The 22,863-nt window shown below is 47.4% G+C and overlaps 2 protein-coding genes and 1 long non-coding RNA gene across 3 annotated transcripts; 1 reads left to right on the top strand and 2 right to left on the bottom strand.

The window, feature by feature from the left end:
- Positions 1-456: 456 nt before the first annotated feature.
- gemin5 (gem (nuclear organelle) associated protein 5) lies at positions 457-15,635 on the bottom strand. The gene is made up of 28 exons (XM_056443485.1): positions 15,211-15,635; positions 14,200-14,354; positions 13,276-13,457; positions 12,501-12,652; positions 12,273-12,371; positions 11,829-11,961; positions 11,061-11,226; positions 10,520-10,732; positions 10,190-10,275; positions 9,525-9,607; positions 8,993-9,129; positions 8,757-8,830; positions 8,159-8,340; positions 7,927-8,066; positions 7,624-7,795; positions 7,292-7,516; positions 7,153-7,209; positions 6,931-7,056; positions 6,731-6,826; positions 5,775-5,912; positions 4,785-4,932; positions 3,718-3,837; positions 3,416-3,626; positions 2,694-2,915; positions 2,419-2,581; positions 1,454-1,934; positions 1,256-1,343; positions 457-732 (listed from the first exon to the last, which is right to left on the bottom strand). The coding sequence occupies exons 1-28, from the start codon at positions 15,350-15,352 to the stop codon at positions 565-567; spliced, it is 4,359 nt and encodes a 1,452-aa protein (XP_056299460.1). The 5' UTR covers positions 15,353-15,635; the 3' UTR covers positions 457-564.
- Positions 15,636-15,703: 68 nt separating this feature from the next.
- mrpl22 (mitochondrial ribosomal protein L22) lies at positions 15,704-19,473 on the top strand. The gene is made up of 7 exons (XM_056443486.1): positions 15,704-15,770; positions 15,870-15,912; positions 16,348-16,477; positions 16,690-16,755; positions 17,823-17,900; positions 18,011-18,080; positions 19,187-19,473. Exons 1-7 carry the CDS (start codon positions 15,746-15,748, stop codon positions 19,393-19,395), a joined length of 621 nt encoding a protein of 206 aa, XP_056299461.1. The 5' UTR covers positions 15,704-15,745; the 3' UTR covers positions 19,396-19,473.
- A 1,020-nt stretch (positions 19,474-20,493) lies between these two features.
- On the bottom strand, positions 20,494-22,164 carry LOC130212347 (uncharacterized). Its single transcript, XR_008835310.1, has 4 exons — positions 21,669-22,164; positions 21,556-21,579; positions 21,118-21,441; positions 20,494-20,968 (listed from the first exon to the last, which is right to left on the bottom strand). It is a non-coding gene; the product is annotated as an uncharacterized LOC130212347 (long non-coding RNA).
- Positions 22,165-22,863: the final 699 nt, after the last annotated feature.

Here is a 22,863-nt window from a genome sequence, read left to right as displayed (position 1 = left end):
TAAAAAAATAATCTGGACACTAATTGTTTTAATTCAGGGTTTCCCTCACGAGTGGGACACACTGCTCGATGCAGCCCGATACATCCTGAACGAGTTCTACTACTAAAGTTACTATATTTACATTGAGACAGTACAAGTCCAGATTCTAGATACATTACGACATAATAGGTGCTTCTCTTCTAAACTAGAATGAGCACCTCGTTGCAGCTTACATCCATTTATCTCCAAAATGCTTTCTTAACTTTATCCGATAAAACAGGTTTATTGTGTAGTGTGTCAAAAAAGTTATAGTGCAGTATTTAATGAAAGTCATTGTATGGCATTTGTAAAAATAAAATAAAACAACTAGAAAAAGTACATAAAAAAGAGAGTATATTATGTTATTAAAAAGCAACAAACATGTGATCGTATAACTTGTCCTACAATGTTGTTGGAGTACAAAGAAGAAAAACTGTCCACAATTAGTACGTTTAATGTCAGAGCACGTCATAAAAAAAGACACTTTCGTACTTAAACATTTATTCATTCAACAAACAGCTGTACAGTGGAAGTGCTTCTCTCTCCTCACGGGAGGAACCGCTGGGAGGCTTTGGAGGCCGAGGCCTCCGTCCCGTACCGGCGGAGCAGATCTTTGGCCTTCTGTTGGAGCGACTCCGACACGGACGGAGGAGAGGACTGACCGAGGTGCAGCAGGACCAGGCAGCACTCCACCACGTCGGGGTGAGGAAACATCTGAGAGGACACGGAGAGGGAACCGTTCACTGGCGGCGGAGATCTGTACGCGTGTTTGCACTTCTTTAAGATTTAACACCTCAAAACTGAAACTTAAATCCTTTGGAAGCTTATTGCACGTTAAACTCTTCCTGGTTAATTTGAGTATGAAGGTTGGATTTCGATTCTGGTGATTTGAGGAACGAAAACCGAGTGAGGACTCATCCACAAACATCTGGCCAACAAGATATGGGATGTCGGGGCGACTGTGGGTCAGTGGTTAGCAATTACGCCGTTGTGTCCTTGAGCAAGGCACTGAACCCCACATTGCTCCCCGTAGCTGCGTCTACGGTGTATGAAGGCAACATGTAAAGTGTCTTTGAGTACCTTAAAAAGCACCATAGAAATTAAATGGATTATTATTATTCAAAAAAGTATGCGTTGAGTTTTGCATAAAGTTTATAAAAAATGTCATTTCGGTAGGAAACCCGGGGCGCTTGCCCCTCCCCCTTCTCGACCGCCGTACTGCACCGGTGGCGCGTACCTTGATGGTGTCGGGGAGGTCCGCCAGCCGCTTCTGGTGTTCGGTCATCTTGGCGGACAGAGAGAGCAGCGTCTCCGGGGCCTCGGGGCTGAGGGACGGAGAGAAGACAGACGCTTGATAATGAAGCAGGACGACACCGCAACGAGTCCTCCTCCTCCTCCTCCTCCTCCTCCTCATCATCATCATCGGAGCCCTCACCGTTGCCCGGCATCGGCGGACCCCTGGCCGTCCGCGGGCTCCCCGGAGGCGGAGCTCTGCGCGTCCGCCTCGTTCTCCCCGGGGTCGAGCTGCCCGCCCTGGGCTCGGCCGTGCTTCAGCACCATGGCCGCCAGCCGCTCCTGGATCTCGCCGACCGACCGCCGAGCGGCCTGAGAGGCGGCGTGGCGCTCCGACAGGAGGGCGGAGGCGTCAAAGTCCAGCCGCTCGCCACTCGCCGGGCCAACGCCGTCTTCAGACGCGTCGTCGGCGACTGCGCCGACGCCGTCGCCCTCCGCCTCGTCCGCGGCGTCGGCTGCCGGGTGGGGGGCGGCGCCCCGGACCCGGGCGGAGTCGCTCCACCAGCGCTCGTACAGACGGTGGTAATGGACGAACGCCTGCAGGCTCTGAGCGGCGGCCGCCGGTTCCTCTTCGGTGTGACGAAGCACTTTGGAGTGTTTCCTGGAAAGAACGGCGACGTCACCTGAGAGAAAAGAGAGAGAGAGAACTCAAATATAGACGGTGGTGCGACAGCGCACAGCAATTATGAATTGATTTAATTTAATTCAGTTTATTTTTATAGAGCCCAATATCACAAATTAGGAATGTGCCTCAGAGGGCTTTACGATCTGTACACATAGACATCCCCGACCTTTGACCTCACATCGGATCAGGAAAAACTCCCAAAAAATAAGGAAAAAAGGGAAGAAATCTTGAGGAGAGCAACAGAGGAGGATCCCTCTCCAGGATGATTGATAGCATCACACGTTCATACGACTTGTGCTGCATTTGTGGGTACAATTTAAATTCTGGGATCTAAATAATCATGTGATCAGTGCCATATACACCCAAAGAGTTTCTGAAACTTGAGGCTTGAGGATGGAAACACATTTACATTTGAATACCTAAATGCCGGCATGCAGCTACATCCCTATGGAGGAATAAACCGGTGAAAGATGTCGTGCTACCGTCTGGGAACAGCCCCCTGCAGAGCTCTGCGGAGACGTGGAAGTGTCCGGCGTCCCGGAGCCCGGCCGCCGCCCGCCACAGCTCCTTCACGAGCTGGCCGTCGTCGCCCAGTAACCAGCTCAACACGGCGCGGGTCAGGTGGAGGGCCGAGTGCAGCCGGACCTGAGAGGAGGGGAAACGGGCGGGAAGGTTACGTCATCTCGGTTCTCGCTTTCTCTTGAAATGCACACGGCGCACGTCTGAAGACGCGCCGCGTGACGTCGACGGCCCGCACCTGTCTGAGAGGAATGCTGGCGGTGGGCGTCGGACTCTCGGCGAGCTTCAGCTCCTCCAGGAGGGCGGCGGCGGCTCGGTGTCCCACGGAGCTCCGGGAGACGCCGAACCGCGTCTCCCACGCGTCCCTCACTCGGTCCTGGAGGCGGAGCTCGTTGGGCGACGCCCACGGGGCACCGGGCGCGGTCATCAGCTCGGCGACGCAGAAATGCAGCCTGTGAACCTGCAGAGGGGGAAAGGATTTATAAAAAAGGTCGAGCCGGCCCGTTTCACGCCTTCTACGTGAATCCAGAGCTTTAGAGCTCGTGTTCCTAAATAGTGACGTTTGCTTCTCAAAAATGGAGAAATTAATAATTACCTTCGCATTGAAAATGCGGAAAGTTATGTTTTGATCGCCGTGTATTTGTATGCATGTTATTCGCATAAGTCAAAAAGTATTAAACCGAATCGCATGAAATTTGGTGGGATGATTGGTTATTATCCGGGGACCATTTGAGTAGATTTTGGGATTGATCGGGTCAAAGGTCAAAGTCATGAAAAGGTCAAAATCTAATTTTTACCATAGTGCGGTCAATTTCTATCCAATTGGCATGCAACTAATGCCAACATGTTCATAATTCAATGCCCAATCTTGTGATATGCGAAGGTATGCGCTCTACCGAGTGCCCGTTCTAGTTATTAATTATTGGTGTTGCAGGAAAAGGTTTTTGTCTCGCCACCGACCAGCAGGCTCTCCTGGGAGCTCAGGACCTCCTGGGCCGTGATCCAGTCCTGGGCGGCGACCAGGTCCTTGGCGCACCTCAGCGCCAGCGACCGGGCCAGAGCGACCTCGCCCGAGATCCTGGCGAGGCCGGCCGCCGTCCTCAGCGAGGGGACGTCGTTCTTCCTGGCGATGACCTTCGCCGCGTCGAAGCTGGCGCCGGCAGCCAGGTAACTGACGGAGGGGCGTGGCCAGAGGGGAGGACACGTTTCAAACGGCGGCGCGAGGGACGCCAACGACATCGCCGACGCGTCTCGGTTCTCACCATTTAGCGGCCGCGGAGAAATGGCCGTCCTTCTCCAGCGCGGCGGCCCAGCAGCTGTACAGCTCCTTCAGGACCGGCTCGTCGGCCGGCAGCCGGGCTTTGACCAGAGCTATGGCCTCCCTGACCACACACACACACACACACACACACACACACAGATAGACACACACACACAAACACAAATACAGACACACACACACACACACAGATACACAGATAGAGACACACACAAATACAGACACACACACACACACAGATAGAGACACACACACAGACAAATACAGATACAGAGACACACACACAAATACAGACACACACACAGACAGAGACACACACACACAGATACAGACACACACAGATACAGACACACACACACAGATACAGACACACACACACAGATACACACAGATACAGACCCACACACACACACAGACACACCCACACACACACACACAGATAGGCACACACAGAGACACACACACACAGATACAGACCCACACACACACACAGACAGATACAGACCCACACACACACAACACACAGAGACACACAGACAGATACAGACACACACACACAGATACAGACACACACACACAGACCCACACACACACAGATAGACACACACACAACACACACAGAGACACACACACAGATAGACACACACACACACACAGATAGACCCACACACACACACAGACAGATACAGACCCACACACACACAGAAACACACACAGATAGACACACAGACAGATACAGACCCACACACACACACACACACACAGATACAGACACATAGATACAGAGACACACACAACACACACACACACAGACAGACACACACACAACACACACACAATGTAAACAACCATCACCTCAAGAAAGCTGTTACATTTCTTTTATAATCCCTCTCGTGGGACGACAAATAGTGCAAAAGAAAAAGAAGAAAAACACTTTGAGTTGAAAGTTTATGACCGAAAGAAGAAAGAATAAAGAAGGAAGAATAAAGCGGAAAAGAAGCAATTATATTCATCGGCCCTTTTAGAAAGTGAAGCCGGCCGGCGGTGCACCTGTAGAGCTTGTGGTCGCGCAGCAGGCCGACGGCCTCGTGCAGCCGGCTGAGCGACAGCAGGTGAGACGCTGCCTTCAGGTACTGCTGCTGCTGACACAGCTGCTTCACGAAGGCCTCCACCGCCCGGCTCCACGCAGAGAACCCGGCTGCAGGAGGAGGAGACGCGGCATGAGGAGACGCGACATGAGAAGGAGACGCGACATGAGGAGACGGGACATGAGGAGACGTGACATGAGGAGACGGGACTTGAGGAGACGTGACATGAGGAGACGGGACTTGAGGAGACGTGACATGAGGAGACGGGACTTGAGGAGACGTGACATGAGGAGACGGGACATGAGGAGACGGGACATGAGGAGACGCGACATGAGGAGACGGGACATAAGGAGACGGGACATAAGGAGACGGGACATGAGAAGGAGACGCGACATGAGGAGACGGGACATGAGGAGACGGGACATGAGGAGACGTGACATGAGGAGACGTGACATGAGGAGACGGGACTTGAGGAGGAGACGGGACATGAGGAGACGGGACATGAGGAGACGTGACATGAGGAGACGGGACATGAGGAGACGCGACATGAGGAGACGGGACATGAGGAGACGGGACATGAGGAGACGGGACATGAGGAGACGTGACATGAGGAGACGGGACATGAGGAGACGGGACTTGAGGAGACGTGACATGAGGAGACGGGACATGTTCTCATTTAGTTTTTAAGATGTAAATAAGTCAATAATTGGATATCAGATAAATAACAACAAAATCAAACTGGGTACTTAAGGTATTTGTTAATAAAGTTATTATTCTGTATTTTCAGAACTCTTACTGGTCGCCGTGGGCTTCCACACAAACACCTGGACCTGAATCCTGACTGTTTTATTATAGATTATTATTATATTATAGATTATAGTTCTCTGAGGAACCAGCCGCTGGCGCACGTCTCAATAATAACAGCGCCGCTCTGGATGGACGTCAAACGGACCCATGGGGGCGATGGAGAGCAGGTGGTCACTGAGCTCTCCCTTCTCCACGGCCAACTGCAGCGCCCCCTCCAGGTCGCCGGTCCACAGCCGCAGGTACACCACCGAGTTGTAGTGGCCCGCCTCCACGTGGCCCTCCTCTGCAGAACGACACACACACACACACACACACACACACACACACACACGACTTCAGCGACAACGATAATAAATGCCATGTAGAGATCTTCAGGCTGAATAAAAACCACACAGACATATACAGACATACACAGAGACACACACACACACACATATACAGAGACACACACACACGCACACAGACATATACAGAGACACACACACACACAGACATATACAGAGACATATACAGAGACACACACACACACATATAGAGACACACACACACATTTACATATACAGACACACACACACGCACACACACAGACATATAGAGACACACACACACATATACAGAGACACACACACACGCACACACACACACAGACACACACACAGACATATACAGAGACACACACACACACACACAGACATATACAGACACACACACACACAGACATATACAGAGACACACACACACAGACACATATAGAGACACACACACACACACAGACATATACAGACACACACACACACACACAGACATATACAGAGACACACACACACACACAGACATATACAGAGACACACACACACACACACATAGAGACATATACAGAGACACACACACACACACACACAGACATATACAGAGACACACACACACACACACATATACAGACACACACAGACATATACAGAGACACACACACACACACATACATATACAGAGACACACACACACACACACATATACAGAGACACACACACAGACATATACAGAGACACACACACACACACACAGACACACACACACACACACACAGAGACACACACACACCTTCTGCCTCAAACATGCGATACAGAGCCTGTCGGTCAGAGAAGAGGCCCAGGTGGATGTGCTCTCCTTGGCCTGGGACGCACCTTGCAGGAGGCTCTGTAAAACACACACACAAACACACACACACACACACACACACACACAGTCCAGTTAATACACGCTCTAAACAACTGACCGTCTCCTGGCGGACGCGGCCTCACCGCTGCCGTGCCTGACGGAGGCCAGTGTGATGCAGTCCTGCAGCAGCTCCTCTTTGGGCCGGTGGTCCATGGCGGTGCTGATGGGCAGCATGGAGCGAGGCTTCTTCTTCTTCAGCGGGTTCAGCTCTGGAGACCCAGAGAGAGACACACCCCTTGCAGTGACGCACGAAAAAAACTAAAAACATTCATCTGAAGTTGCCGTTAGAGATTTAAAGAGCGTACCGGGTTTGTCTTTGCTTTTCACGGCAGAGAAAGATTTCCTCTGCGAATCAAAAGCGGCTGAAACACAAGTTTGACAGAATGACACCTAAAAAGTCCAAACAACCGCATGGTTCATGGTTCATGTTTTTTACCCTCTTACCCATCGGAGGCACAGGACTTTGTGTCGAGCCGACTCCATCGCCGTCGCCCTCGTCTTCACCGGACAGCTCCTGCTCCGCCGCCGCCGGCTTCCCTCCTCCCGCCACATGCTCGCCGTTGGCCGCTGGCGGCGGCGTCGCTCCTCCTCCCCCTGGCGCCTTCTTGTTCTTCTTCTTCTGCTTGAAATTGCTCTTCATCTTCTCCTTCAGGTCGACCATCTTCTTCCCTGCGGAGGGGGGGGGGGGGGGGGGGGGGAGAGAGAGCGTGAACGTTGAACCAAAAGAGAGAAACTTCCGTGTTTGCGACGGGGCTCTGGGGGCTCTGGGGGCTCACCTTTAGGTGGCTTGGTGAACTCTTGTTTGGAGACCCTCCACTCCTGCAGGGTGAAGTCCTTCCCGCCGGTCCAGATCACATCCGGGTCGACGGGCGACCAATCCACGCAGAGCAGGTAACCGACATGGCCCCGGTAGTTGGAGACGGCCGCCTCCGGCAGCACGTCCCACACCTGACGCGACAAAACGGCATCAGAACTACATCTATGAGCTCAAAGCGGGTTGAATCAGAGACGATGAAAGTCTACGAAGAAGGAAACCCAAATCCCTCAAAAGGAGCATGTGCGACGGGCCCGGTACCGACCTGGGCCGTGCCGTCGTACGAGACGGTGACCAGCCGGGCTTCGTGGTGTGGACTCCAGGAAATGCCGGTGATTTTGGACGTGTGACCGCACAGTCGGCGGTACGGCTCCGTCAACACGGCGGGGCATTCTGGGGGGTTCTCTGAGGGGAGGGGGGGGGGGGAACACAAGCGTCAGAACCTGCCGGGCTTTCACAATGCTGCCGACGTTGGCTTCAGGGGAAGCCCCACCCACCGATGACGGCGCGGAGGTCGTGCACGTAGACGGTGGCGTTGCTGGAGCCCGACGCCAGGAGGCAGCTCAGCTCGGGCGGGGCGTCGAGGTCGGGGTGCCACTGCAGCGCGTTGATGATCTTGTGGTGCTGCTGGATGCTGCACAGCAGCCGCAGGCTGGGCGCCGCGTACACTTCCACGCACCTGCAGGCAGAGAGGTGGCGCGGTCAGACGGAAGGAAAGGAAACGGGGGACGACCAGAGACCTTCAGAGAGGAGAGTTTTAAAAAAGGACAAAAACGTGAAAAGTGGATCAAAACAGCTCGACAAACTTCTGGAATTTTTTGTTTCTTATTTTCATGAGTTACGATTGACTGATGAATTTTCTTGAATATTTAATGATGGAGGCAGTCCAAATATATAAAATGATAAAGCTCAACGATACGTTCTCGGGTGCTTCTAATGGCGTTGAACTTGCTCGACATCGGAACGTTTCAGTGTCGTCGTCGACCCGGCAACGGAGGACGAAACCGATCCACCGTTCCGCGGCCTCGCACGACTCCACGGGCCGGTGGTCCATTGAGACGCGGGTCAGGCTCCTCCCCCCCCTCGTGCACTCACCCGTCCTCGTTGCCGATGGCGACCACTTTCCCGTCCGGCTTCCAGCTGAGGTCGGTGTGCGGAGACAGCTTGTGCTGTCGGGGAAGCAGAGCTCATCGTCACCACGGACTCAAACCCCCCCCCCGATGTTTACATTCGGACGTGAAAGCAAACCGCCGTTAAAGCGTCTCGTAATCCGCCGTGGAAACGTTAAACCGCTTGGAGAACGGCCCGGAGGACGCCGCGGCGCCACCCACCCGGATGCTGTTGGTGTCCCGGATCAGCTTGTCGATGTCCGAGGCGTCTCCGCTCAGCTTGGCCGGATCGTGCTGCAGGATGACGCCTTCGCCGGCGCAGCTGTACAGGCTGAGGGAGGGCTTTCCTCCTGCGGCACCTGAACGCCCCGCGCAAAAAACAACAACACGTTATCAATAAAACACTCAAATGATGTGAACACTCAATGTATCCCGTCCCCCTGAGGACCTGAACCAATGAGGTCACACGAGGTGAAACCAATAGGCGGCTCCTTTTTGGTCGTTTGGGAGCTTTCCGAGGATTGTTGGCGCGGCAACAGAGCGACTGATGCGGTCATCAAAATGTCATCTGCCGACAGCTGGCGAAATTAACTCCCCAGGTCGAGATTTCCCCCTGAGCAACAAGGCGCGTGCGTGTGTGTGTGTGTGTGGATTCATTCGATTACGGAGTCAATTAAAAAAAGGACATGCGGTGACGATCGGGCTTTTTTTTCCGCTGACTCGGCGGTTGCCGGGGAGTTCATCGGGAGCTTACCAAACGACATGGGGGGCACCGGGGGTCCCCAGGCCAGCGTGTAAACCGTCTTCTTGTGATAGGAGCTCGATATCTGCGGCGGCCTGGGACGAGCAGAACAAACGCAGTCAGGAATACGCCACGGAGAGAGAGAGAGAGCCACGGGGAACAAAGACACGTGACGGTTTGACTTTATGGCTTTCAGGAAAATACAAAGAAATGTATTCATCCATTTTTGCAGATAAAACATTCATAGTTATTTTTTTTTAAAGGTGCTCTTGTTTTTTTAAACTGTAGACAAAAAAAAGATTTGTTTATTTCTTTTACAACAAAAATGCATCTTGCGAAATGCTCGATTTCTTCTTCATAAAACACGCGCAGAGCAGATTCCTGAATATGTAAATATATATATATATATTGCCGTGTGTATATATTTTGTTTCCTCTGTATATTAAGTATTGTTATTGTGTTTTGTGTTGTATTTTTATATTTTATTTTTCTTAATGCTCTAATGTGCACCCGCTGCTATTCCTCACCGTGGGACTGATAAAGGAATATCTTATCTCTCTTTTCTTATATTTCTTGTTTTTTACACCTTATATGTGACATGTGTGAGAGAAAAAAGAGACGTAAGCATCTCAGAGACATTCAAACAGAATTAAATAATCTCAACATAACAAACTCACCGGTTTGAAAAGACTTCGTAGATTCCGACTTTCCCGTCGTCGGTTCCGAAAGACAAGGATCCTTCTTTCTTCGGGTGCCACGCCAGCTGCGGTGAATAAACGGCGGCGTGATGCACGTCGTCGTTGTGTCGCTTGTGAAATGAGTCGACGGAGGGTTGTGTGTGTGCGTGAGCTCGTCATTGAACACGATGAGGTCATTCATCAGGTGACAGATTGATACAGTCTGAATCTCAACTTTTTTTTCTTTCATGCATACATTTAAATAGTAGAAAAATGTCCCTGAACAAGTAAATCGCATCGTTATGTCCGGTTGAATAAAGAACCTCTTACCGCGGTGACCTTGGACTTGATGCCCTGCCAGAAGGTCCTGGTGTCGTACTGGTTCTGGGTGGTCAGCGTGTTCCACACCCGGATCATGTTGTCGCCGACGCCCAGCGCCAGGCACCCGGTGCCCACGGGGGAGAAGCGGAGCGCGTAGACGAAGCCGCCCAGCGTGGGCAGCGTCCAGCAGCAGTCCAGGGAGGCCAGGTCCCAGCACTTGATCTGGGAACACGACGAACGGAGTCACGGCTCGGCTGCAAACGCTCCTTTTCCACGCAATAGGAAAACCTCTTGAGATGAAGTCTCAACACGTATTTGAATTATTGCGGAGAAAAAACAACGTTTTCTTTTTCCATGACACGTGTTGCTTTGGAGAAAAGTGTGTGGATTCATTGATTCATAATCTACTGGATATACCTGTGTATTAATATACATAACACACATTCACAAACCCCCTCTACCCCAAAAAGACCCTCTGCACCCGAACCGAGAACCAGCCCCTCCCCCCGCCCCCCGCCCAGAGGTCAAAGGCCACCTAAACATGCCGAACCTCTCGGTCCATGGAGGTGCTGATGAGCAGCTCGCGGTCGTCCTGCAGGAGGACGGCGCTCATGTTGAAGACGATCCTGCTGTGGTTCTGCCCCTCAGAGGACGCCCCGAACAGAGCCCACCTCTGCTTCCCCGTCCGGGTCAAGTCCCACATCACCATCTCACCACTGGGATTGCACAAACACACACAGTCACACACACACACACACACACACACACACACACACAAGCTGAGCACGTTTATGGTGAATTCTATTGCTGATGAATCGTAAACTACACGTGTAAATGTCTGTGCACAACTACACTAAAGTATCATTTGACGTTTATTGTTGTCATTTTAGCCACGAAACTTGACACTTGTGTTATTATTATAATTTTGTTATTTTGTTTTGCCTTTGTTATTATTTGTATCTTTTATTTATTTTTTTACTTTCCCGTTTCCTCCTTTACAATTGTAAACTGATTTATACGTACACAAAAAATAGAAATACTTAATTATATTGTGCATGATCATCAACAAAAAAAAATTAAAAATATATATACATATATAAATATATATGAAGGAAACTTGACAAAGAGACATCCTGATCACAGCAGACTATAAATAAGGATTAAATAAACTGACCCCCCAAAAAAAGTTCTTTAAACTGAATGTATGGGCAACTTGTCTGATTAGCAGGAAAGTCATTAATTAAGGGTTTATAAATGCTAAAGAACTGCTGGTGTTTCCATTGATACAATGTGTGTGTGTGTGTGTGTGTGTGTGTACCCAAAGCAGCTGGACACGAGTTGCGTCGGCCGTCCCTTGGGCCAGTGGACGTGCAGCCAGAGTCTCTCTTTGACCCCGGGGTCGACTGCGGAGCCTCTCTTCTTCAGGTACGGCAGCTTCAAGGTCATCACACCTGCAGGAGACGAGGATCATCGATGTCAATCATTCTAACAATTTTATATAACATACCGTAAACTTTAAATGTTACTTTTGTTGTGCAATACAATTCAAATGTGACCCTAAAATACATTTAGATTGACTTTTTTCTGTGTTTGACTGAATATTGAAAAGGAGGAAAAATGCATTTTTATTGAATCTCTACGCTTTGAGGTTTCTTTATGACTTTTATAGAGATCTCGTAAAGGCGTCTTTACTTTTCCACAAATAATCATCAGGACAAAACGAACACCGGCACACAACCCCGTCTATTTTAATCTCTCTCACTTTTCCCCCTCGCTGAGTTCCAGATCCTCAACGTCTGATCTTTGCTCCCAGACGCGAGATAGCAGCTCTTCTCCTCCGCTGCAGACGCTCCACTGGTCGCTGTAGGGCGACAATAATTGTATTTGTGCAGAATAAGCATGCATAAAAACAAAATAAAAAACAAAACGTGCACCAAACCAATACAGGACCCGTTTTTTCTGTTATTTTCAGAATGACTGAACCCACTACCTTCTATGTCCTCAAGTCGGCTGCAGACGGCGTCGTCGCCGAGCACCGGCGACCACGCCAGCGAGTGGATCTCGTCTTCGTGTCCGCGGAGGCGGTGCGTCACCTCGCCTTTCTTGCTCACGTCGATCAGCACGATCATCCCGTCTTTGTACCTGAGACAGAGAGGCCTCGTCTTCATCACAAGCCACGACAGAGAGGCCTCGTCTTCATCACAACCCACGACACTTAGACTGCATTTAGCAGCTAAAGGCTGAATTTGACTGAACTTCAGAGTGTCGTCACACGTCGGATGTGGAATGCGCTCCGAGGCCCTATGTGTGTCGGAGTTTTTATTATTATTATATTACTAAACCTAAGTATAAGGGGTTCACAGTTTCCCAATCACGTGTGTCAATAGATTAGTTGCCGGACAGATTGAACTCTAATTTAAATTGTGGCTTCGTTCCTCGCTGCACTCAGGACTATTTTATTACTTTTTCAGAACAAAATATTGTGCAGAAGAGAAAACTGAGGCAGCGCTAGTGGTAAAGTGAACATTTAGGCATATGTGCAGTATTTATTTTAATTTTGACTTTCAAAAAATATCTCAAATCTAAATGCATTCCTAAAAAAACCAAAAAGAATTTAGGTTAAACTTAAACTAAACTAAACTTGACTAGCCCTGAAGAACATTTCTAGGTATTGCAAACAACACCCAGCCCCACTGAAACCCGTCTTTATAATTTCTGGACTTGGTTTAGAGGAAACTAAAAGGAGAGTTGAGGGAACTTCTCACCCCACAGCCACAGAGCTCCAGGTGTGAGGGGAGCAGGAGATGCAGAAGATGGTCCGGGGCTCCGGGAAGAAGCTGGCGGTGTCTCCGGTGTGGTACCAGTGACAGACCACGATGCCCTTCTCATCCCCCGACACCACCAGGTTTTTGTCCACTGGGGACCAGTGCACCGCTGAGACAGAGTTCTGTGTGTGTGTGTGTGGGGGGGGGGGGAGAGAAAAACAACCGTGGTGTCATCCTGTTGAAACTACATGTCGAATGTGTTTTACTAGTCAGCTCCAGGAGAAAGTTCCTGCTGGTGGTCGGACTGCTGTTACAAAGGGTTTTAACATTGTTATTGGTATAAATATAAAAATAAAAAGTAGAAAGCCCTCTGCCTCGCTGAATGGATTAACAGTAAAAACCTGATTGTTTCACGCGAGGGCGACAATTCGCTCATTTACGAGTAGAAATTCAGAGGCGTTAAGGGACTGAATCTGTTCTCAAACCAGCTTGTATGTCTGGGGCTTTTACTTGTCAGATCAAGTCAATCCCTTCGAGGCATCATTTGAAGCAAATAATGGAAACAATAATCAATGCCCTTCCTAACCCTTGACAATTGCTATACAAATAAAAAGAAGCCCCCCCCCCTCGAGAGAGAGCGAACAGAATTCCTGAAGGAGAAACAGCTTGGAAGCAAACTGTAAAAATCTGCCTCCCTCCGCATCCTGTCGAGCTCAGATGATTAGCTTTCTCTCGCCATGACAGCACACGCACAACAAATTAAAAAAGCTGGCAGGCTCCTCAATCTGCTTCTAAAAATCTGCAGCGAAATCTGCGGCTTCTGAACTGAGAAAGCCTCCTGGTCGCCTCTGCTGCTGCTGCTGCGGGTGCAGCGCTGACTGCAGCCTGCAGGGGGCGCCAGAGTTGCACGGAGCTGACACTCACCTGGTGGGCCGCCTGCTCCCGTATCAACACCTTGCTGTCCGAGTCCCAGAAGCGAACAGTCCCATCGTTGGAGGAGCTGACGCAGATGTGACTCTGACCCGGATGCTGGCAGAAAGAAAAGCCCGACACCAAGTCTCTATGGCCGACCAGCTCCCCTGGAGACAGAAAAACACAGGAAGACAGAGAAGATTAGAAAAGAGGCCACAATATACCAAATACTGAGGGAAAAGCCACCTGACAAGAATATTGAGAGATGGTTTGACATCTCAAATCATGTTTTCATTAAAAAGGAGGATTTAACCGATTTTATATGGTGAATTAAAGCATCAGGTCTCCGGTGGATCTGGAAAATCTTCCCCAATAGTTTGAGGGAAAAATAACCCTGACCTGATTGTGATGTCATCGGTAAATTGGATTTTTGGGATTGTGACATGTAAACCCTAGATTAAAAAGTGTGTGTGTGTGTGTAATTGGGTATGTCTATAGGTTTGTCTGTGCCATTGAGTTGCAGTGTGGAAATGAAACGATGCTGTGTTTTTTATTTATTTGTTCATGCTGAAGGTCAAGATGGACTTTACTGCTCAGATTTTTGGCAATTTTTTCTTTATCTATTTTTTCTTGCAGGTCCCTGAGTGCAATAATACATCAGTGCCCCTTAAGTTGATGAGCTATACAGTGAATACAAGTAGTGATAAATGCCAATTTTCCAGTGCCCATAATGAAGTCTTTAAATTGCTATTTTGAAGTAAATCTTTTAAGCCACATATGTAATAATCCTTCTGTGACTGACGTATTGATCACCTCATCCCGTCAGCCCGAGACTGTGCATGCTCCCAGTCCAGCCAGATGTTCAGACGTCTTTTCCATTACTCCACCCCAGGAGCTTGAAGTCAACACACCTGAGGTCTCCGTATCACCTGCAGGTTAACTCTGTCGCCGGCTGGAGGACGAGCACCCGAGTGACCGGTTCTCTGTGTGATGCCCGGCCGCCAGCAGCGGCCGTAGACTCACCTGTGACCCGGCAGGAGGATGCAGAAACATCGATCAAGAAGATGATGTTTTTGGCTCCGACGCCCAGCAAACCGCTGCCGTTGACGTCACTGCAGCGGGAGCAGTACCAGTTGGGGGAGGCGGGGAGCGACCTTTCGTGCATGACGCCTCTGGTCGCTTAAAAGTTTACGAATTCGCGAACAAAGTCTGATAAAAAGCAAAACCAAACTTCTCACATGCTAGCTGCGCTCTGGTAGCCGCTACATTAACGGCCGTACGACCAGCGTGGTGTCGTAAATCCTGCAAGTGCCGAGTACGGAATCCCAGTTGGGTAAAACTACGTCGAGTTTGCGGTTTTAAACGTAGTTTATTGTTTAAACCACGATTACAGCATGTTTTACTTCACCCTTGAAACATAACAATGAAGAAAACCTAAATTGGCAACTTTTCCGCCAAACTTTAGACACTTTATATTCAGAAAAAAACGGCAAATCGTTATTGAGGATGTAAACATTTCTACCGTAAAGCAGACACTGTGCTGTCGTAAAAATGCAAGATGGCGACTTCAATGACAGGACGTGGTAAGAGAAATGCAGCCTGATTTTTCCACAAACGTAACATGTTATGACATGTATCGTGTCTGCTGACGTTTTTTTTAACGGTGTTGTACTTGTTTCCAGGGATGGCTTTTATTAGGAATTTATCCGGGGTGTTGCATTCAAGGTACGTGCATCGATATCCGTAACTTAGAGTACCCTAGCTAACGTTAACGTCCCTGCAGACGGACACATTTTACCGATGTAATGCCAGCTCGTTTTTATCGTAATATACTTGTATACTACGCATACTATATAATATACTTGTATACATACAGTTCACACGTATTCCACATTATCAGAACACATGCTAAACAAGGATAAGGTCAGTGTCAGCATAATTACTCATTGACATACGTAATTAAAACAGAAGTATCCTGAAATAGTAGAAAAAGCTTAATGTTCACCTAAAAGAAGAGTGTTTTGTTGGACAGAGATCTGTAGCGACCCTCAGAGGGATGATATGAGCATAGAAAGTGAGCAAGTTGAGATCAGTCACATGTGAATGTGCACATATTCAATTCAAACCTTTTGTTTTGCCTGTCCCTGAATGTCTCTCCAGGTTACCAGCTCTCGGTCCCCAGCAGCTCTCATGTCTCCACACCAGCGCGTCACTGGAATCAAAGACCTGGGAGAGGAGAAACCTGAAGCTGTTTCCTCCTCAGCAACTCGATGACCTTCGCAGACCAGCGGTGGGTCTTTTCCGTCTGCTTTGAATATGAAGTGCGGCGTTAGAGGGGACGTCTCGGAGAGGTTGTCACCTGCAGGAAACTGAGTGGATGAAAGGAATATGTGAAGTGTCAATATTTCTGTTGAGTAACGAAAGCATTTCCATATCCCTCAAACTGTGCTGAAGTTGTCTCAACAAATATCTGACTGTTTCGGGGGGTTGTTCGTTCTCCAGGAGGTCCACCACAGCAGGAGGCAGATCAAGTACAGCAAAGACAAGATGTGGTACCTGGCCAAACTGGTGAGACCGACAGCGGAGCATTTCCTCCATATCATATCTTCAAGTAAATCATATCTCGCCTGTCACCTCGGTCACACGCTTAAAGCAAATGCCTGTTGATGACGATCAGCCGAAAGAAATTTGGGGTAAATACCAGTGCACAGAAATGTGATGGATAGTATTTGAGTACACACCGATATGCATATGTTATTACACTTGCCATTGTGAGAGATGGCATTGTTACTGTTTTGTCATGATCTACTGCACATACTTGATAACAAATACAAATATATTGGACATATTATTGTTGGTATAGAGCGCTGCAGGAATGATCCTACATTTATATTTAATGTTAAAGTGTGTTTGTTTTTTGTAGGAATGCATTTAATTTGACCCCATTCAATGTTTAATGTCGGTGTTCTTTCGGTAGTCAACAAACAAACATAAAGTGCCTCACACTTAAACTTGGAAAACAATATTAATTCTAATAATTTTCTGGAGGTTTTAATTGCTGGCGTCAAATTGAACCCAAAGGGTAAAATATGTTAGTAAATATAAAGGTAACAGGAGGGTGAAACATTGAATCGGGTCAAAATGACCCAAAGGCGGGGGGAGGGTGTAATATTGATTCGGGTCAAAATGACCCTAAGGCAACACAAGGGTTAAAAAGTAATAAAATAGTCCTGAGTGCAGCGAGGAACGAAGCCACAATTTAAATTAGAGTTCAATCTGTCCGGCAACTAATCTATTGACACACGTGATTGGGAAAAGTGTTTAGATGCCGGAAATAAGGTCCATGGTTCACGCAAGCTTAAGAGATTTTAATATTGTGTGTGTGTGTAGCGTAGTCGAATCATAAAAGTCGGGGGCCGGTGCTTCCCTGCTGGACTCTAATGTTTTGTGGCCCTTGGGTCTAGAACTTCACACTTTCCATTCTAAAAAAATAGAAAACTCATACATCTCCATGGCTACACAAACCTTCAGTCCTTTTGAGTTGTAATCGTATCCGTTGTGCCCATCGGCCGTTGCAACGCCGCACAGGCCCCAGTGAAGTTATTGCGTCACCTCACTGTCGCCCCCCCCCACAGATCCGAGGGATGAGCATCGACCAGGCCATTTCCCAGCTGGAGTTCAACAACAAGAAAGGAGCAAAGGTCATGAAAGAGGTTCGTGGCGGCGTGTTCACCTTTTTATGTGCGTTTCCTGTCCTGATGACGGCTTGTCCCACAAGTGTATTTCTGTTATATGCATGAGTGTATTCCTCTTGTTTGTTCAGGTTCTTGAGGAAGCTCAAGAGATGGCGGTCAAAAACCACAACGTAGAGTACAAATCCAACCTGTATGTAGGTAAGTGTCTCCAGCAATAATGTAACCTCCTGCACATTATTTAGTTGAGTGCTCTTGAATGTCACCTTTTTGGTTTTTAGTTAACATCGTGGCGATTGGGAGTTTAAACTGAACACCAGCCCTTGTTGGTTATGACGGTTCGACATTTTAATTAATCGTTGTGTTTTGGTACAGCAGCTGTGTTATTTAAAGGTGCAGTGTTTATTCAAACATTCAGACTTGTTATTTTTCACTTGCAAATGACAATCGGGTCGTTACTGGATCATATAGCCGGATCAGGTATCGTGACAATCGGGGTCGAGCTACTGAATTGAATTATGCTATATCATTTACACTGGAATTGTAATTATTGTTTAGATTTTGACCAATTGGTTGATGCATAAAATAACTGATTTTTTCCTTCCCATGTTGCTGTTTTTACGATTTTGCTATTTTCAAAATAATCATTTGAGGAAATATATATATATATATATATTTAATAAAAAACCCTGGCACCCCTTTAATTATCTTTTACTTTTCTATACACCACTCTGCATCTATATTTGCATTTCCCATAAAACACAAATCCGGCCCCTGACTCTTTGACCCCTCCTCTAATTTCTAATAAAAGCCATCAGATGTTTCCCTGCTGGGTCAGTTTGGCTTGAACTGTTCTTCACTCTGGCAAACACACTTTCAAATGCAGCCGTCTCCGTCATGAGTTAGAGCCAGTCGATGTCTAAGTTGTGCATAATTACAGATAAAAGGGATCCTCGTCCCACACAGTGAGGAAAACTACTAATTGGCTAAACTGGCTTTGGATACCGGTACTTTGTATTGGCCAAAAAGCCCAGATATCCATATCAGTGCAAACGACCTTCAGTTCGCCTCAGGTCACGAATCTTTATTTTTTTTTAAACTTTTTGAAGCAGTAGATTACTTTTGAAGTTTGACGGTGTGCAGAGCGGGTAATTTATGTGGAGTTGAGGACGCTATCACAGATAAGCTTAAACTAGGCCCACGTGTTACCAGCTTCCATTCAAAGGCACCTCTACAAATTAAACGAGTATTCTGTAGCTTATCTCTCTCTCTGTGTTTATCTCATCCCCTCTTTAATAACCCCGCAGCGGAGTCCTTCTCCGGCAAAGGGAAGTACCTGAAGCGGATCCGTTACCACGGCAGGGGGATGTGCAGCATCATGGACCGAGTCTACTGTCACTACTTTGTGAAGCTGGTGGAGGGGACGCCGCCCAGAACCGAGGAGAAGACGAGCTTCGACCAGGCCAAGGAGTACGTCCAGAACCTCAAGAACCGAACCATCATCCACAGCCTGTAGGCCGGAAAATATTTAATTTGTACCTTCTACTGTATTCCCGTTTCTTTTGAAAATTGTAAATAAACAAGTAAAAGAATGGCTTATAAGAGTATTACTCATTTGGTATTTTCATTGTCATTGGTAGGTTTAGTACATCACTGGAAATATATATATATAGGGTCATTTAATACCACATGAGCATTTTGAGTTAACTGTTTACAGCCAAACTTACTCAATTCTACATTTGACATAATCAGATACATTTAAGGTCCATGTTGTAGTGTGCACTCATTCCAAAACACTTCTCAGAGTGTGTGCAGTTGACCAGGCGTACCTAATAAAATGGCTGAGTGTGTGTAATTAGGATTTGTCTGACACGCTTACTGTGAGAAACAAGTTAACTAATTCTATAAATATCTACACGCTTTGCACGAACATTTCCCTTTTGAGTGTTTGTTTATTTCAAAGAAGTTACTCATCACACACGTGGATGTTTTCCTGCCTGTGGGAGACTCGGGATGAGATTGGGGGGTTGGGGGGGGGGGTAGTCATCACAACTCCTCCCGACACTCCTGCAGACGTCCTCAGAGTCTTTAGAAAAACAGGAAACGATGAGACGTTAGTGACTCCTCGCTCTGGAGAAAAGAGGACGAACTTCACGTCTAAAAAATATGACGTCACGGCTAACCATGTTTCTTGTGACCCTGATGGAGGTTTAATTGTAAATATCTTCGCAATAAATTCATTTCATCATTCAGGATTCCACACAGCAAAATCAGCAGAGCCAAATTAACACTCAGATTTGATTTTAACACTTTTGAAGACTGTATAAGGGTCCACACCACAAAGTGTTAATTTCACTCTTTTTGGAGAGTTAGTACTTTAACACCAATATAGTGTTATTATTGACTCTTTTGGGAGTTTAAATTTAACTCTTCGTAACACTCAGTAGTGTTAGTTTTTTTTAACACTTGTATGTAGTGTTAATAATTAACTCTCTCAAGGGATGGTTTGTTAACTACACAAGTGTCACTCCCATTTTAACTCTATAAGGTGTCAATGTGTTTTATTACTAGAAATACTTGAAAATTAAAGTTTGTTAAAGGGAAAGGGACATGATAGTTTTAAAACATATTTATTTTAAAACCAGTGCATCACATACACATTTTACAATGCTTTTCAAAACATACAACAATATGGAACAATGTATGCTCTGTCACTCTCATTAGAGTAGTTTATCAAAAGGTCTAACATATGGCAGTTCGTCAAGACCAATCAGAACACGTTCGCTGCTTTGCTCCTCTATACAATATGCATGGAAATGGTCATCAAAGTACATTGATGATGTACACCGTGGTTTGAATGAAGGTGTAGAGAAACTGGAAAGAGCTTCGTCGTAGGAGATGCTGAAGACATAGTGAGCTTTGAATAACACACCAACAGCAGCCACCGATGTCCGAGCGTTGAAGGGGACAGCTTTCTGGTCCACAATGATGAAGAATCTTTCGATGTTCTTCTTTTGCTCACAGATGCAGAGGAGGAAGGGCTGTCTAGCACCAACTTTCTCCAGGAATGTAGTGATGCTGGCTCCTTCCTGTTGTTTGAATGAAATAGAGTCATATATTGAGCATAATAAGCAGTTAGATGGATATATTATATCAACCTGCAACTCACACTTCTTATAAATAACTGCAGCACTCAAAAATTAAAATGTTGCTCATACAAAAGGCTGATGGTACATACCTTAATACACCTTACAGGATGGTTGGCTGCCTGGGCTGAGCTTCCTTTGGCTGTTTTTTGTGGCCTCTTGATGTAGGAGGCAGGAGATGCAACAGCAACAGAAGAGCTGACATATCACTATGCAGCCTTGAAGACATCTAAGATATTTTATAAAGAAGAAAATAAAGCAATGGAAAAGAAAACATTATTTTAGCCTTCAACAGCTACTTAATAACTCTTTATTTCAACTTAGTTTTACTGGACTTGGCAATTTGGGTATTTTTTACACAGAAAAACTGTCACAGATACTTCAGCCCCAAACATCATTGAGAAATCCTGTTCAATCTTTAAACAGAAACACAATGGCCATATACAGGTTAATGAAGTATGCTTTGCATTTAGAAGGATTCAGTTTTGAAATATTTCAAATAAGATGAAATAATCAATGCATATCCTTACCAATCCGGGTGTGTCAAGAAAGCTCTGAAAAACATGCAAGACGGAAGATGTTATAACCACAGATTGATCAGTTGAGTGTTGAATTGTTGAGAGAGCCTCTCTGCACTCCTCACCAAAGAGCTGTCCACCAATTAACAGAGTCCCTCGTTGGGTTGTTGGGCTGTCCTGGAAATCGTTCCTGGAACGCCGACGAAAGCCGTCAGAGGTGGTGCGTTGGACTGTTTTGAGTCTCCAAGCCAGATAGCCAGTGTTGGCCTCAGCATCATCGAATTGTTCCTGCTCACGCATGAAAAAACATGTACATATAACAATGCACAAACAAACACACACATATAGAAGTACCGCGTTTGATGGCGCGGCTATGTCCAGTCGCCGTCGCGGCAGCTCCGCGGAGATTGTGCGCTCTTTTAGTTTTTGTGTTTATTTTTAATATTTTCTTTGCCACAAACACATCGGCACTAACAACATACGACCGCAGCACACTTTTGGACATAAACTTTTGCGCAAAACAAGGGTTTTTGTCCACTTTTTCCATCGATCCAGCGTGGCCGGCAGAGATCGTACGAGCGAACCACAACAACAACAGTGGAGGCGCTACTACGGGGAGACGACGAAAACATCGAGGGAAACGGAGCGGAATTGAACAGACTGAGAGTTCAAGCCCACCGTCCACCTTTGCCCAGCATCCTTCTTGCTAACGTCCAGTCTCTGGAAAATAAGATGGATGATTTTAGGGCAAGGATCAGATTCCAACGGGACATGCGGGATTGTAACATCTTTTGTCTGACGGAAACTTGGCTGACCCCGCTGGTGCCGGATCGAGTCATATGTCCAACCGAGTCCTTCTCTGTTTTCCGTGCAGACAGAACGGAAGAGTCTGGTAAATCTAAGGGTGGAGGGGTCTGCTTCATAACTAACAACATGTGGTGCGACCCCAAGAACATTAAGACTCTTTCTCGTCCTGCTCGCGAACCTGGAACATCTGGCGATCTCATGCCGTCCATTCTACCTTCCCGGAGTTCAGCCCGGTCATCACCACAGCCCACAACATCCCTACACAAGCGGACACCGACGTAACACTATCGGACCTACACGATGTGTTATGTCGGCATCAGAACAAGTATCCCGAGCGCTGTGGTGGTGGCTGGGACTTTAACAAGGCAAACCTAAAAAGTCATGCCGAACTTTCACCAGCACATTACGTGTGCTACCAGAGGAAAGAACGTTGGACCACTGCTATCGCCATTCAAGAGAGGCTACAAGGCTGTCTCTCTCCCTCCGTTAGGGAAATCAGACCATGCCGCCATT

The sequence above is a fragment of the Pseudoliparis swirei genome, chromosome 3 (assembly GCF_029220125.1).
Source record: "Pseudoliparis swirei isolate HS2019 ecotype Mariana Trench chromosome 3, NWPU_hadal_v1, whole genome shotgun sequence".
Classification (NCBI taxonomy): Eukaryota; Metazoa; Chordata; class Actinopteri; order Perciformes; family Liparidae; genus Pseudoliparis; species Pseudoliparis swirei.
This window is presented reverse-complemented; position numbering and strand designations above follow the sequence as displayed.